The 17,925-nt window shown below is 44.5% G+C and overlaps 1 protein-coding gene across 3 annotated transcripts in view; it reads left to right on the top strand.

Moving 5' to 3' along the window:
* Positions 1-17,925, top strand: part of AFAP1L2 (actin filament associated protein 1 like 2) — a 260,437-nt gene that overhangs the window by 180,780 nt on the left and 61,732 nt on the right. For all 3 annotated transcript variants that reach the window (XM_030202683.1, XM_030202685.1, XM_030202684.1), the window contains exons 6-7: positions 12,930-13,141; positions 17,227-17,406. In XM_030202683.1, coding sequence (XP_030058543.1) covers positions 12,930-13,141; positions 17,227-17,406 — 392 coding nt within the window. The remainder of the gene's footprint in view (positions 1-12,929; positions 13,142-17,226; positions 17,407-17,925) is intronic.

A 17,925-nucleotide genomic window follows, 5' to 3' on the forward strand; every position in this document is an offset into this window, starting at 1 on the left:
TTTACATCGTAATCAGAAAGCGATTTAATTTTGAAGCTATATTTCAAACGTAGGAACCAGTGTTTCTTCACTGGTCATCTTTCGGTGTTTCCAGATGTGTCAAGGGCCACTCAGACAAGAAGAAAACAATTCTTACTTATTAGTCCAAGGGTCCAGCAAATTAGTGCCTGTTTTCTTTTGAAATTTCCTTGCAAATGGATGGGTTGGTAGCAGACTGTGAAGTATGGGTGTTTTTTTTTTTTTAACCATCGCAGTTATCTTTTTTTCTGAGTGATAAAAATCCTGCAGTTCCTATATAGATTCTTTCAATTGACTTAGGGTTCCTTTTACTAAGCTGTGATAAGCACTAACGCATGCTTACCGCAGGACCCGCTGAAGCATCCCATGGTAAGTTTCAAATGTGTAGAAACCAAACAGAGAGGGTATACAGCATACATAGAAAGTATGCAAATAGAAAAAAGCAACACTGGGCCTTCAAGGCGGAGACAACAGGAGTATTTTATTGACAAATGACCCGACATGGGCCGTGTTTCGGCACCAAACAGCGCCTGCCTCGGGGGTTAGGGTTTAGTTGTAAAGTGTACAAGATGTATGTATGTCCAATGCCTGTCGAAAAGACAGCCGCAACATTGAAAAAACTCCTTTGTAAGCCTTGTCTTTTGAAAAAACAGCTCATGGAATCCATGACAAGGCTTACAAAGGAGTTTTTTCAACGTTGCGGCTGTCTTTTCGACAGGCATTAGACATACATGCATCTTGGTGGAAAAATGACAAAGCAGATCGATATAAGACAAACAATAGTTTCTTATTGTAAATCTAATGTACAAATCAGCCCGACACAGGCCGTGTTTCGCCCAACAGGGCTGCTTCAGGGGCTACACAATGATCTTTTACTGCCAAAATATGGTGAATAACGGAGCAAGTGATAGGATTGACCCAGAAGGTTTTATATTTTGAGTGAAGTGTCAAGTTTATTATCATTACTTATAATACAATTAGAGCTCTGGTGTGTATTTGCTCATATAAAATTTCAAAAAATTCATGGAGAAGTTCTATGATCGAGAAGCTTGTCCAACCTTAGAGACGTCAATCACTTTGTGTAGCCTCGCTTGGGTGAGTTTATACTGTGAGAACTGTCAAAAATTTTACTTTTATAGATTTCCTGGGCCAATCCTTCTATTGCTTTGTCTCCTTCATACTCTGGTTTTTTGTAGACTATTATCAGAAACAGCCCGGCATTGAATATCCAGGGTCAGTGCCGAGACCAGGGTCAGCGCCGATCTCGGCACTTATGCGGGCTGCCTCCTGCTGGCTGAATATCAGCTCCATTGTATCTATCCTGCAAACGTGACTTGCTGGGTGTGTCCTGAGAACCGGATTGAGACTCCCTGTTCCAGTTGGAGCGGTGGAACAAGGCCCTGTTCAAGTTCTTACTCTGCAGTGGCTGGAATGGGAGAGGGTTAAGTAAAAAACAAGTTTTTAAAAAATCCCTAGGAACTTTGAACGAAGGTTCATGGCATCATAGCCTCCGTAGAGGCTGGTTTCAATTGAAGTAGAAAGAGGAAACCACTAGGTCAAAAAATAAAAGGAACTGTCTGGATTAAAAACTAAAATACAGTTCAGTCCTCAGATGAGGTTTACCTCAAATGAGTTCGTAATGCATTCCACATGAGTTTCAAAGGCAGATGTTTGGATCGCAAGCTTATGAGCAGAACCATTAAATGAGAACTGTGCTGCGTCGGTGTCATACAGGGTCACCGTTGAGCAACTGTATGTTTTCCATTTGGATTCTCTTGCAAATCACAGCCCCGGGGTGTTGGCTCTGTTTGTTTGCACTCACCCTATTGTAACAGATTTAGCAAAAAACATGGTTTGTATCTGTGTCATTGGAATGTGAAGCATGTTATGGATGGAGTCCAGTCTGACAGTAGCAGAGCCTTGCATTCTGCTGCTAAGCTGTGTTCTGAGACTCTTTTGTTCTATATCGTCGTTGTGTCACTATTAAACCTTGAGTGAAACGAGGCAAGATTTTGCAGGTTCAGACAAATGCCAGCTGTTGGAGTGCTGAATGGCTAGAAAATATGGATCATTAATTGGCATGGTAATTCTATAAGGTGGCCTTTTGGTCAACATCTGAAAACTCCTCAGAGCAATATTTGAGACAGGACTCTTTTGTTCCTACTAGGGGACACTGGAATAAAGGAGATGATCATAAGCTTCTTTCTAAATCCGTGGTTGTGCTGCATTTGTGTAGCATATTGTAGACCAGGTCTACCGTCATCTCAAGCCTATTCTGGTGGCTTCATGGTCAATTGAGTTATCAGGTACATACAATGAATATAAGTACATAAGTACATAAGTATTGTCATACTGGGAAAGACCAAAGGTCCATCAAGCCCAGCATCCTGTTTCCAACAGTGGCCAATCCAGGTCACAAATACCCGGCAAGATCCCCAAAATGTACAAAACATTTTATACTGCTTATCCCAGAAATAGTGGATTTTCCCCAAGTCCATTTAATAACGGTCTATGGACTTTTCCTTTAGGAAGCCATCCAAACCTTTTTTAAAACTCCGCTAAGCTAACTGCCTTTACCACATTCTCTGGCAACGAATTCCAGAGTTTAATTACACATTGCATGAAGAAAGATTTTCTCTGATTCGTTTACATTGTAGCTTTGTTGCATGCCCACTAGTCCTAGTATTTTTGGAAAGCGTAAACAGACGCTTCACATCTACCCGTTCAACTCCACTCATTATTTTATAGACCTCTATCATATCTCTCCTCAGCTGCCTTTTCTCCAAGCTGAAGAACCCTAGCCGCTTTAGCCTTTCCTCATAGGGAAGTCGTCCCATCCCTTTTATCATTTTCGTCGCCCTTCTCTGCACCTTTTCTAATTCCACTATATCTTTTTTGAGATGCGGCGACCAGAATTGAACACAATATTCGAGGTGCAGTCGCACCATATGCATACTATAAATCTGTATATACTGGTGCAGCTAGACGCCACAATGTGCCTTCCTGTGCAGCAAAAGGAGGAACATTGTGTGTCTCTGCTCCAAAGTAGTGCCAGCCAAACTAACGAAGAGGCGGTCTATTCTGGAGACGTAGCCCAAGGGCGGTAGATTTTCAGGAATTAGAGGGAAAGTATAACAACCAGACTAGAGTGGAGCCTTGGTTCTTCCTCCCCCAGAGGAGTCCGGTAAAGAGGAAACATGTAGTCCACAGAGTGGTGGGTTTTCTGCCCTGGAGCCCATCAAGGTCTTGATCTTCTACCCAAGAGGTTGAGGAGAAGGCAAAGGCCAGGAGTGGGGCATGTAGCCAATACCAAAAGGTAGAGGGGTTATAAGTCAAAACAAGGAGAACCAGGGGTACAAGGTGACTTAAGGAGGAGAAAGAAGGGATCATCAGAGAGACCTTGTCCTGTCCTCAAGGAGAAGCAATGAAATAGAGGCTGCAATTAGTTCCACAAGGCACAAAGTCCTAGAGAAAAGAGAAGGGACTGTTTAGAGCACTGGAAGACTGCAATGTAGGAGTGAGAGAGAGATCCTATGCCCTAAAACTTTCTACACCTAAGGGTAGCAAGAGGGATGATATTGGGGCTGCCAGACTCCTTGAGAGAGAAAAGGCATTTACGAAGGAGCAGAGAGGGTCCAGCACCCATCCCCCAGTGAAAGAGCACAGGAAAGTATAGGAGATCAAGGACTGCAAATATTTTGAGCCTGTTTGATGCTTTTTGTCATTACACTTCACTTTATTTTTATGGACAGCATGTCTTATCATATTCGTAGCTCTACTGTTGTGTCTTTCTGTACAGGTGAGGAGGGTCTGATAAGTGACCCAACATAAAAAATACCTGGATACCTGCGACACAACGTAACCAAAGATCATAATGACTGTTCCTAACTCTTCCTCTCCCTCTCTATTTCCCCCCAAATGTACTTAACATGCGTGTACCTCATTCTACTACAATCTCACCTGTATTCGTTCATCATACCTTGTATTTGTTCAGACCGGAATCGGCTGACGCCGCTAACGGTACCATGTAAGCCACATTGAGCCTGCAAAAAGGTGGGAAAATGTGGGATACAAATGTAACAAATAAATAAATAAATAATAAAAGAATGTCCAAGTGAAACGCACACAAAATCAAGCCATTGGGATGTGGGAGGAGCCAGCATTCTTTTTTTTTTTTAAATACTTTATTTATAACTTTTACATTTACATTACCAACATAAATGCAATGGAAATATTCAGGAAATAAAAATAATATACATGAATGAACCCTCAACGGGTCTAAAAGGAAATACAATTCTCCATACTTTTGTCCACAAAACATTGATCCAAGTATTAGGTAAAAAGAAAAAAGAAAAAATCTATATCATTGAAATTTGAAGAGCAGACTTACTCCTGCTAACCTATTTATAGCATTTTCTCACTGGGAAACAACTAAAGGCTTTTCCACACTTTCGTGTGATTGAATAAATCGTTGCAGTTTTAAGGGATCAAAGAAGACATAATTATTTGCGTTTAGGGATACCAAGCATCTACATGGGAATTTTAACTGGAAAACAGCTCCTAAGTTAAGAACTCTTGTCTTATAAGACAAGAATTCTCTTCTTTATGGAAGCGGTGCAAAGAAAAGCTACGAGGATGGTATGGGATTTGCGTTCCAAGATGTATGAGGAGAGACTTGCTGACCTGAACATGTACACACTGGAGGAAAGGAGAAACAGGGGTGATATGATACAGACGTTCAAATATTTGAAAGGTATAAATCCGCAAACGAATCTTTTCCGGAGATGGGAAGGCGGTAGAACGAGAGGACATGAAATGAGATTGAAGGGGGGCAGACTCAGGAAAGATGTCAGGAAGTATTTTTTCACGGAGAGGGTGGTGGACGCTTGGAATGCCCTCCCGCGGGAGGTGGTGGCGATGAAAACGGTAACAGAATTCAAACATGCTTGGGATGTGCATAAAGGAATCCTGTGCAGAAGGAATGGATCCTCAGAAGCTTAGCTACAATTGGGTGGCAGAGCAGGTGGGGGGAAGAGGGGTTGGTGGTTGGGAGGCGAGGATAGGGGAGGGCAGACTTATACGGTCTGTGCCAGAGCCGGTGATGGAAGGCGGGACAGGTGGTTGGGAGGCAGGAAAAACTGCTGGGCAGACTTATACGGTCTGTGCCCTGAGAAAGACAGGTACAGATCAAGGTAAGGTATACACATGAGTTTATCTTGGGCAGACTGGATGGACCGTGCAGGTCTTTTTCTGCCGTCATCTACTATGTTACTATGTTACTATGAGTGTCCCTCGCCAAATCAGGAAAAATTTGAATCCTTGAGCCCATAAAAACTGCACTTGCATGACGGAAATAAGTCCGGAAAATGTCGTTCCTATCCATTTCTAGGGCAAAGGCAACTCTTAATGTAGTCCTTTCAGTCACAATCTCCAAGGAGCTTTCTAGGATTTCAGTCAAATTTAAGTCCGGTAAATTTTGAGGTTGTCCATCAGTTATTTTATTTATTCCAGTTATGTACTAGGCTCTGGTATTCCCAGAACTTCTCCAAAATATTTTCTCAACATGTCCACTGCTGGAATTAGCGGAGGTTTTGGAAAATTTATGAACCTCAAATTATTCCTGCGACTTTGATTTTCAAGAAATACTGACTTGCGAATATGAATCTCCCTCTCCTTGATTAATGTGGCTGTAATACCTTGAAATTTGGCAATCTCTCCTTCCAGAATTGTTACCTTTTCTGTAGCCAGCATTCTTAGTAGACTGGCCACACAGACATCCCAGGAGAGCAGTGGAGCACCCTAGGGGGCACTGCAGTGGACTTCACCTAAACGTTCCCAGGTACACATCTCACCATTACCCACTTATATTGTGTGCTGAGCCCTCCAAACCCTACAAAGAAAACTCGCTGTCCCCAACTGTACGGCACTACAATAATCCTTATGGCTGCAGGGGTCACCTATATAGTTTATAATTTATTGAAATTTACTATACCGCTCAACTGACGAGCAATGCAAAGTGGTGTAGAGGCTAAGCATAAGAAAGGTGTGCCAATTGATGATAGGACAGCAAAATCACTCGTTCCTGGACAGAATAGAGAGAAAGAAGTCAGTAAAAGTAAGGAGTTTAAAAAAAAAAACATGGATAGAGTAGGTTTTTGGTGAGATTTGGGGAGCTCACAGTTTCCACCACAAGTGTAACAGATAGAGTAGGTTATGGGCTGACCACTAGGCTACTCCAGGGACCTGCTTGCTGCACCAAAAGGACCAGCGATATTATCTGAGGCTGTCAAAGAAGCTGGTTGGTACTGTTTCTTTCACACCTTTTGGGGGAGGGAGAAGGTCAGTTACATTCCCACAGTGGTCATCTGGTCAGTTGGGGCACCTTTTGTGCCTTATTTTGTTCTAGAAACAGGTCTAGACCAAGACATATAGATTGTTTGCCCCAAATGTTTTTATTTTGTTCCATTATGGTGGAAAAATATCCAAGTGTTAGTAACACCCAAATCCCGCCCTCGACATGCCCCCAACATGCCCTCTTGGGATCTGGGCGTATTGCTGATGAACCGCAACATTTAAATAGTGAGTTTCAAAACTCACTAGTGGAGGAGTGGCCTAGTGGTTAGGGTGGTGGACTTTGGTCCTGAGGAACTGAGTTCGATTCCCACTTCAGGCACAGGCAGCTCCTTGTGACTCTGGGCAAGTCACTTAACCCTCCATTGCCCCCTGTAAGCTGCATTGAGTCTGCCATGACTGGGAAAGTGCAGGGTACAAATGTAACAAAAATAAAATAGATACTATGGGAGATTCTACATGGAATGTTGCTACTATTGGAGATCCTACATGGAATGTTGCTATTCCACTAGCAACATTCCATGTAGAAGGCTGCATAGGCTTCTGTTTCTGTGAGTCTGACGTCCTGCAGGACGTCAGACTCACAGAAGCAGAAGCCTGCGCAGCCACATTGGTGATCTGCAAGGGCCGACTTCTACATGGAATGTTGCTAGTGGAATAGCAACATTCCATTTAGAATCTCAAATAGTAGCAACAGTGGAGGAGTGGCCTACCGACAGTGGAGGAGTGGCCTAGTGATTAGGGTGGTGGACTTTGGTCCTGGGGAACTGAGGAACTGAGTTCGATTCCCACTTCAGGCACAGGCAGCTCCTTGTGACTCTGGGCAAGTGTCACTTAACCCTCCATTGCCCCATCTAAGCCGCATTGAGCCTGCCATGAGTGGGAAAGCGCGGGGTACAAATGTAACAAAAATAAAATAGATACTATTGGAGATTCTACATGGAATGTTGCTATTCCACTAGCAACATTCCATGTAGAAGCCTGCGCGGCCACATTGGTGATCTGCAAGGGCCGCCGACTTCTACATGGAATGTTGCTAGTGGAATAGCAACATTCCATGTAGAATCTCAAATAGTAGCAACAGTGGAGGAGTGGCCTAGTAGTTAGGGTGGTGGACTTTGGTCCTGAGGAACTGAGTTTGATTCCCACTTCAGGCACAGGCAGCTCCTTGTGACTCTGGGCAAGTCACTTAACCCTCCATTGCCCCATATAAGCCGCATTGAGCCTGCCATGAGTGGGGTACAAATGTAACAAAAATAAAAAACTGCCGGTTTGAACATTTTGGCAAAGAAAAACAACCAATCACAGTTTTGTGACACTTTCTGTATGTTTTTCTGTTTCAAAAATGAGCCCCACAGTCTCACAATCCACTTAGCTCAGTAAGTTATAGCCTCTTGAGACTGCTTTGGATTGGAAGATCATTGGCAGAAAGGGAGTTGCAATCGTTTAGCCAAGAGGTTTCCAAGACTACGTTGTCAATGGAAGGAGTGAAGGATTTGAGTGATGTCCATATGGAAACTCTGTATCACTATAGCACATACAACAGGCATCCACACAAGTCTTTTTCATGTTCTCCTTCCTATCACTACAACCAAAGACGTCTTAAACAACTGCTTCAAATCTCCGTTACCTCTCATCAGCAGCTGCAGCAAAACACCAGAAGGTCAATCTTCAGCTGTGCAGCAAACATATTGGGGTAAATTCTATTCATGGTGTAGGGAGTAGAAATCCACGGGAGACGTTTGTGTTAGGCGGGGAGAGTCTGATAGGTACGGGCGGAGAGAGGGATCTTGGGGTGATAGTATCTGAGGATTTGAAGGCGACGAAACAGTGTGACAAGGCGGTGGCCGTAGCTAGAAGGTTGTTAGGCTGCATAAAGAGAGGTGTGACCAGCAGAAGAAAGGAGGTGGTGATGCCCCTGTATAAGTCGTTGGTGAGGCCCCACCTGTAGTATTGTGTTCAGTTTTGGAGGCCGTATCTTGCTAAGGATGTAAAAAGAATTGAAGCGGTGCAAAGAAAAGCTACGAGAATGGTATGGGATTTGTGTTACAAGACGTATGAGGAGAGACTTGCTGACCTGAACATGTATACCCTGGAGGAAAGGAGAAATAGGGGTGATATGATACAGACGTTCAAATATTTGAAAGATATTTATCCGCAAACGAACCTTTTCCGGAGATCAGAAGGTGGTAGAACGAGAGGACATGAAACGAAATTGAAGGGGGGCAGACTCAAGAAAAATGCCAGGAAGTATTTTTTCACAGAGAGAGTGGTGGATGCTTGGAATGCCCTCCCACGGGAGGTGGTGGAGATGAAAACGGTAGCGGAATTCAAACATGCGTGGGATAAACATAAAGAAATCCTGTTCAGAAGGAATGGATCCTCAGAAGCTTAGCGGAGATTGGGTGGCAGAGCCGGTGGTGGGAGGCGAGGCTAGTGGTGGGAGGTGGGGCTAATGCTGGGCAGACTTCTACAGTCTGTGCCCTGAAAATAGCAGCTACAAATCAAGGTAAGGTATAAGCACATGAGTTTATCTTGTTGGGCAGCCTGAATGGAATGTGCAGGTCTTTTTCTGCCGTCATCTACTATGTTACTATGTATGGTGCTGAAGTTTAGGCACTGGGATGATTCACACTGAGCATGAATTCTATAACGGCAGTTCTGCCCAGCATACTAGCACAAGTTCGCAGTTTTGCACTTAGAGTGAGTGTTAATGGGGGGCAGACAGAGCAGCTGCCCTGGGCCCCACAGCTCCAAGGAGCCCCTTGGTCCAGGCATCTTTTCCCCTTCTCCCCACCACTCTCCTCCCTTCCCCATACCTTCCCAGTCTTCTTTAAAAATCTTTATCCCTTCTCAGAGGGGCCCCACCCCGGCACAATAGCCATCCTCACAAGCTGCCTCCAACAGCCCTGTAGCTTTTCCTCTCTGCCACAATCCGCCCAGTCTGACGCAATTTCCTGTTTCCATCTGGGTGGATCGTGACAGAGGGGAAAAGCTAGAGGGCTGCTGGAGACAGCTTGTGAGGAAGGCTGCTGCGTCAGAGCCCCTCTGAGAAGGGAAATACATTTTTAAAGAAGACCACAAGGGGAGGGGAAGGGAGGAAGACGGACCATGGTAGGGAGAAAGGTTAGAGATGCCGGGACTGTGTAGTAGCAATACAGGTGGGGAGATCAGGGGGAGGGGATCAGGGATCCTTGATTTCTGCCCTGGGCCCCACCATGTCTAAAACCGGCCCTGCTCATGCCTTGTCAAAGGCTAGTGTAAGTGCTCACACCTACTGTTGGCAGTTAGACGTGTAACTCCCAGTATTCTGCTTGTGCAATTCATAGACGCGCCCCTGGCCTGCCCAGACTCCTCCCATGGCCACACACCCTAGAAATTGCACACAACAGAAAATGAGCGCATAGCTTCTAAACTGTCGGTTAAATTATCCACTTCCTGTAGTGGATATGTAAGGCCAGATGGATGCAGCAAAGGGGAGTGGAGCTACCTGTGCGAACGTCAGCGCTTTGCGATGGGCGAAGAAGTAAATGCAGCGGATCCTGGGGAGACGAATTATTTTAAAAGGCAGGCAGGCAACGCTGCTGAACGCTGCTTGCCAGATCCGGCGGAGCCGCGGGAGAAAAGGCAGCAACAGCAGCAGGATGTTGGATGGGCGGGCCTGGAGGGAAAGTGGCTGGGCCTGGGCCCGTCCAGGCCCGCCCATGGCTACGCCCCTGCAAAGGCAGAATTCTGACAGAAACAGCTAGACTTCACCTGCACTTGACCACCCTTCCCCAGGAGTTGAGCCCCTGGGTGCAGGTGGCCGGCAGGACTTACCGGACCGGACAGGAACTGGATACCAACTAGGCTGAACAGGGACTGAGGGTCAGAGGAGAAAGGAATATACATGGGCAGCAAGGCAGGCGAGCAGGAACCAGGACCAACCGCAGACAGCAGGACAAGCTGGGTCTTAGGCAGGCAGCAGACGGTAGAATAAACCAGGAGACAAGCAGGTTCAAAGGTGAAACCGGAAATAACTCAGAAGCACTGCAACAAACTCTCACTGAAGGAAACTCCTCTGAGGACCTCTATTGCAAGGCAAAGCAGAACGTTTCCCGGTGGTAATAAAGGCAACATACAAGGGAGTTCACCAGGTAAGGGTGCTGCTAAGTTCCAAAAAATCCCCAAGACAAACTGGACGGCTGGAAGATCCGGAGCGGACCGGAATATCGTCTGGAACATGGAAAACAGCAAGTAGTCAGTCCACAGCAGCCACCATGTCTAGCCACCAGGTGGCGAGATGAATGAGAGCATGAAACATAGGCTAAATCGTAACAAAGTTAACATGGGAGCACTTACCACCTCCTATTTAGGAAATGGTAAGTGCTTTGGCGTTATCTCCGTGTTAACTAATTAGCACAAGCTGAAGCGAATGTTAGTTGGTTAATGTTTCCGCACCGGTTCTCTGCCCATGGCCAACACCCCCTCAAAAAAAAAATTTTTTAAGAAATACCAAATGGGTGAGGTACCGTCCGCTAACAGGCAAAATACTGCAAAACATTTTAAAGCGGATTGTGGTGGCCTGTTTTTGAGTTAGGGCTTAATACTCTTTAGTAAAAGAGCCCCTTCCCCCCATGTCTTTACCTACTGAATAATTCCTCTTTCTATGAATCAGTATTAATTCACAGAAGGCACGTAATCAGCATTTTTCAGGGAAACAACTATTGAGCTATTAAATTGCTATAATAAGGGAAAGGGGGGAAGGGAATGGGACTTCATATACCGCCTTTCTGTGGTTTTTGTAACTACATTCAAAGCGGTTTACATAGTATATACAGGTACTTATTTGTACCTGGGGCAATGGAGGGTTAAGTGACTTGCCCAGAGTCACAAGGAGCTACAGTGGGAATTGAATCCAGATCCCCAGGATCAAAGTCTACTGCACTAACCACTAGGCTACTGTTCCACTAGCAACATTCCATGTAGAACCTCAAATAGCAACAACATTCCAGAATCTCAAATAGCAACAGCAACATTCCATGCAGAATCTCACATAGGGAAAGGGAAATGGGACTTGATATACCACCTTTCTGTGGTTTTTGCAACTACATTCAAAGCAGTTTACATAGTATATACAGGTACTTATTTGTACCTGGGGCAATGGAGGGTTAAGTGACTTGCCCAGAGTCACAAGGAGCTGCAGTGGGAATTGAATCCAGATCCCCAGGATCAAAGTCTACTGCACTAACCACTAGGCTACTCTTCCACTAGCAACATTCCACGTAGAATCTTCAAATAGTAGCAACATTCCATGTAGAACCTCAAATAGCAACAACATTCCAGAATCTCAAATAGCAACAGCAACATTCCATGCAGAATCTCACATAGGGAAAGGGAAATGGGACTTGATATACCACCTTTCTGTGGTTTTTGCAACTACATTCAAAGCAGTTTACATAGTATATACAGGTACTTATTTGTACCTGGGGCAATGGAGGATTAAGTGACTTGCCCAGAGTCACAAGGAGCTGCAGTGGGAATTGAATCCAGACCCCCAGGATCAAAGTCCGCTGCACTAACCGCTAGGCAACTCCTCCACATATCAGATATCTGAGTCAGGCTTAAAGCTGTTCATAAGTATAGTAACGTTTTGCATTTCTAACTATAAAATGTTCTTCTCACAGTAGTGTAACTTTCTTTCTTCAACTTGCTTTCTTTGATGACTTTCTTTTTCTCTTTCTCTGTGTTACCACATAGGTAAATATGGTATATTTGCTGGCACTGGGCCCCGAGTACTGGTGCAGGCATCGGAGGAAGTAATTTATGCTGCAATAGGCTTGGGTACTACATTTTACAAAGCTTGCATAATGATTAATGGTATTGTGTTGCTTGCTACCATCACCATTATGGCAAAACTCTTGCGATGAGTTTCAAGAGGTATCTGGGCCATGTTTATGTAGTAAATCCAAGAGAGGTGTTGGGCCATCTCCTCTGCTACTCCGTTTTGGCACATTTTGGCACTTGTTGGCCCTGTCGGTCTTAAGGACTCCGAGTTTTGGTATTCAGACCTGGTTTGGGTAGCTGTGATGGTCTGGAGACATGTGTTCTTTCCGCCTGCGTGTGCAAAGATATAATGTTCATGACTAGACCTAGTAGGTGGACAACAATGCCATGTTCTAGGGAACAGATTAATCCAGTTCTTAAGATAAGTAACTATTGTATCTCCGTGCGTGCAAAGGGTAAAATTAAGAAAAGCTGAAGTTGTTTTTTATGACATGGCATCATGGCAAACCCACATACAGTACTGCCTGTTTGGCTATTAATTCTCCATGTAGTCCTCCCAGGATTACCCTACCGATCCAGGTTTTCAGGATTTTCACAATGAGTATGTATGAGGAATGCAAATATAGCTCATGTATATTCATTGATTCCCCTTTAAAAAATAACTACATATTTTTCCAGATATAAATTCGAGAGAAACAATGCAGGAAACCAAGGACTAGATCCACCACTCAGTCAACAGAAAGTCAGTGACCCTATCTAGAACCTTCCATTACCAAGATTTTCTTTTCTTCTAGAGGATGGAGAAGCGGTCAGCAGCTCCTATGAGTCCTATGACGAGGAGGAGTGTGCCAAAGGGAAGTCAGCCACTCACCAGCATCAATGGCCTTCCAATGAAGCCACCATCAAGCTGATGAAGGATGCTTCCATCTGTGCCTTCCTGTGGAGGAAGAAATGGCTGGGCCAGTGGGCCAAGCAACTATGTGTCATCAAGGACACCAGGCTGTTGGTAAACACACTCTAGATTTAATTCCTAATACAACTAAGGAAATGTTCCTTCAGGGTAAAGAATGTTTTTTTCTGTACGCTATTTCCTTTCTGAATGGGTAACAGTGTCCATTGGTCTCTCTCTCTCTCTCTCTCTCTCTCTCTCTCTCTCTCTCTCTCTCTGAGAAAGTGTAGAGTCTGCCTTTCCACAGTTTCCTTGCCCCACACCAGTTTATTTATTTATTTATTTGGTTCACTTGTATCCCACATTTTCCCAGCTTGTGCGGGCTCAATGTGGCTAACAAAGTTACAAGAGAATTACATAATACAGCAGGATATAATAGTTATAAAAAAATTAACAAATACAGTAACGTAAGCAGCTAAATAAGAGAATACGGATGCGAATACAGGAGCAACAAAAGGGAAGCAGACATAAGGTAAAAAAAACGGGTAATCAAACAAGACAGAAATAGAGGTTTAAAGAGTATTGTGGGCTTTGGGATAGGCTTTACTAAACAAATAAGTTTTTAGTAATTTTTAGGAATTTAGGAATGTGAAAACCCAGGTTATCTGCCCCAACCACCTTAAAGAAATATCTCAACTTACTTGATTCACATCATTCGCTAAGTTGAGATGTTCCCTAAGAATGTCTGCCCATTGAGGGTACATAAGAGGGAGTGAATGAGAAGACACAGTCGGGTGCCTTCCAGGCCTCTTTTCCAATGATGCTGTGAAAGGAAGCTGTACACTCTAACAGGGGCCACATAATTTTAATGCAGTCCCTCTCTTGGGCTTGTTTGGCTGAAAAGTTCCTCCTTGGTGAATGAGCTTCTCAGGGACATGTCTCTGAGATGTGGATTCTTCCAGTGCCTCAGGCCCTTTTCTGTATGCCAGCCATTAAACACACCAAGAGCTGGAGTTTTATTAAGCCTGGAACCAGATTTTCAAAAGGAGAGTTGTAATAGAAAATGGAAAGTGTAATTAGAAAAAGAATTTTCACTGTGTATAGGCATTACCCTGCCTCTGATTATCTTTTCACTATCCCCAAACAGTGCTTCAGCTTTGGTTTAGTGTAGCCTTTGTTCTGCTGTTTTGTGGGCTAGAGGTTTTGCGTTGCTCGTATGGTGGTCCCCAGGCATAATGCTGAGAACCTGAGGATTCACCTAAGCCTCTTCTCTTGGGTGGTCTTGATATCCTGGTGAATGGTTTTGACCTATGTACTGAACCAACTTTCCACCAGAAATCTCATTTGCTCTTATATAATCTTAATCAAGGCAATTCCAAAAGCCGTTTATCATGGTTGATTGTCTCGAAATTGCCCGCTCACCCTTCAGATATTGAGTAGACGTATTCCCTGGCATGGGATTAGAACATTCATGCTTAGGCTGTAGTAATAGAAGATATTATGGCCCTTTTAATCTGAGATCTGACAGTGGCACTTGATTGTTATTGATATGTTTGATATATGTATTGTTATATGTTTTACCTGATTGATGTAAGGGGCACCGGGAAAGGTTTGGAGTACTAGCAGTTACATGTCTACGTATGGGCAGGGTAGAGCTATTCTCATAGCAGCCGACTCTTTGGGTGCTGTAGGTGCTCGAGCACCCCCGATATTGAGAAAATTCCTTGTATGTGTCCAGGGAGGGGTTATTTCCATTCAGCTTAGCACCCCCAATAATTTTTGAAAAGTTGGCTCCTATGATGCAAATACCATGTAACTTACATAGTGCAGGGCTCCCACTTACCTGTGTAATGTATATAATTCTGTAAGTTTTGCGTGTCCCTGCATTATGCCAGCTCTGGGGGTGCCTTAATGTTAGGTACACAACACCATGATCCTGTTAGTATTCTGTAACAGAATCCAGGCACCTCCTCATGGCCTTAGGATGCCTAAACGGAGCCATTCATGTATAGAATTGCTTTCTTAGTGCTTTGTGTTTATTTATTTGAATTTTGCTCACACCTAGTGGCTCAAGGTGAGTTATATTCAGGTACACTAGGTATTTCTCTGGCTCACAATCTAATTTTGTACCTGAGGCAATGGAGGGTTAAGTGACTTGCCCAAGATCACAAGGAGCAGCAGTGGAATTTGAACCAGCCACCTCTGGATTTCAAGACCAGTACTCTAACTACTAGGCCACTCCTCCACTCCAGAATCTTGCTATTCTTTGAGGTTCTACATGGAATGTTGCTACTCTTTGAGATTCTGCATGGAATCTTGGCACTCTTTAAGATTCCAGAATCTTATTTATTTGGATTTTGCTCACACCTTTTTCAGTAGTAGCTCAAGGTGAGTTACACTCAGGTACACTGGATATTTCTCTGTCCCAGGAGGGCTCACAATCTAAGTTTGTACCTGAGGAAATGAAGGGTTAAGTCACTTGCCCAGGATCACAAGGGTCAGTGGTGGGATTTGAACCAGCCACCTCTGGAAGTCGAGGCTGGTGTTCTAACCACTAGGCCACTCCTCCTCCTGCTTTTGCTTGTAATGTCTTTGTATGCTCGTATATTTGTTTTATTGATTAATACATATTTGGTTACATTCCCCTTGGACACTTTTGATGAGCGGCTAAAAATCCTTTAAAATAAAATACATCCTGTTAGTGGAGGAGTGGCCTAGTGGTTAGGGTGGTGGACTTTGGTCCTGAGGAACTGAGTTCGATTCCCACTTCAGGCACAGGCAGCTCCTTGTGACTCTGGGTAAGTCACTTAACCCTCCATCGCCCGCCGCATTGAGCCTGCCATGAGTGGGAAAGCGCAGGGTACAAATGTAACAAAAATAAAAAAAAAAACTATCTGTAGATAAAGTAGCTGCCAATCGATGTGAGTGCTTTGTGCATTGGCAAGTTTAAAAGCAAAAAGATTCCTGCACTTTCACTTTGCAACTGGTGAAAAAGGTATCTGCAAACTTTGCACCCAGAATACCTGAAATGCAGAAATGTTTACTTACTTACTTCAAAAACTTCTTCTCCACCCACAACCCATGGAGTTGAAAACTCTGGTTTGCAGGCGAGTATTTCCTGCTCTGTGGTGCTTCTCCAAGGGAGTTGGAAGTAATAGATCATTCCCAGGTTAATATTAATAAGTGTCTGAATGCCGTCCAGCAAAAAAACAGGTCTGAGGATAGTCATTGGCAGGACCGGCCTTAAGCAGGGGCAGCAGGGGTGGCCGCACAGCTTCCGGCACTCAACCAAGTCAGCTTTGCAACTGGCGGCTGACCAAAAGTTAAAGCTTCTTTTCCCCTTTCTTTCTCCCTTTCCCTCTCCTTCTCTCTCTCCCCCCTACCCCTTGCTAATCGTGCTCCCCAGCATTGACGCTCTGTACTCCTCCCACTGTACTGCTGGCCAACCCTTACATCTCCTACCTTGCACTTCCCCTCACCCTTTGGTTTCACGTTTCTCAGAAGGATAGCGCCATTTTATCGCTTTTGTGGCCTCACCTCCTCCATTGTGTCTCTGTACCAGCCATTATCTGCTTTGAAGAACCATAAGAACATAAGAGTAGCCATATTGGGTCAGACCAATGGTCCATCTAGCCCAGTATCCTGTTTTCCAAACAGTGGCCAAGCTAGGTCACAAGTACCTGGCAGAAACCCAAATTGTGGCAACATTCCATGTAGAACCCCAAAGAATAGCAAGATTCTGGAATCCTAAAGAGTAACAAGATTCCATTCAGAATCTCAAAGAGTAGCAACATTCCATGTAGAACCTCAAAGAATAGCAAGATTCTGGAATCCTAAAGAGTGACAAGATTCCATTAAGAAACACAGATAGTAGCAACATTCCACGTAGAATCCCAAAGAATAGCAAGATTCTGGAATCCTAAAGAGTGACAAGATTCAATGCAGAATCTCAGAGTAGCAACATTCCATACTACAAATCCCAGGGCAATCAGTTGCTTCCCACATCTGTCTCAATGTGTGATTCTTCCATAAGTGATTGTACATCATTTGAAATCTTAAGTCTGGGGGAAGGTGGGCTCACCAAACTGATCACCACAGGGCCTCACAGTTGCTAAGGCCAGCACCGGTCACTGGCCAAGGTTTTATATCTCTGCTCTTTTGTTCAGAATTGTTTAAGGCCATTTCTGTCGCTCTCATTTCAGTGTTACAAGAGCTCGAAGGACCAGAACCCTCAGCTAGACGTGAACTTGCTTGGTTGCACTGTGACACACAAGGAGAAGCTAGTCCGGAAACAGGAACACAAGTTGAAGATCATTCCAGTGAACGCAGACGTGATCGTGCTGGGAATGCAGAGCAAAGATCAGGCAGAGCAGTGGCTGAAGGTGAGGGGAAGTGGGGCGGAGGACGGAAAAGGTGGAGAAATGCCTGAGGAGGAGACGGAGGAAAGGTGATACTTGATCTGAGGGCAAGTGCAGGAGGGACAGGGGTTGAGGGTGGGGGGAAGAGGGGCAGGGGAAAGGAGAAATGCCTGAGAAGGAAAGAGATGTGAGGTGGAACCTGATCTGAGGGAGAGGGCAGAAGGAGCAGAGGCTGAGGGTGCGAGGAGGAGGCAGAACAGTGGCTAAGGGTAAGAGTCAGGGGCTGGGGAGGTTGAATGTGATCTGATGAGGCTGGGAGGAATGAGTTAACATCATACAAACATTTATTTGTTCATATGATGCTGGCAGTGCATTCAGTGCTGTGCGAGATGAATTACATGGTTACCAGGTCCCCGGTTTAAGGAGCGTATTGTTTAGTAGAGAGGTTATGGACAGGATAGGGTTATGGACTTTCAGGGATTCCAGGATCACATCTGCCCTAAGGGCTGGGATCGGAGTCACTGCCGTACTGCTAATTAGATA

The sequence above is a fragment of the Microcaecilia unicolor genome, chromosome 5 (assembly GCF_901765095.1).
Source record: "Microcaecilia unicolor chromosome 5, aMicUni1.1, whole genome shotgun sequence".
NCBI classification, from domain to species: domain Eukaryota; kingdom Metazoa; phylum Chordata; class Amphibia; order Gymnophiona; family Siphonopidae; genus Microcaecilia; species Microcaecilia unicolor.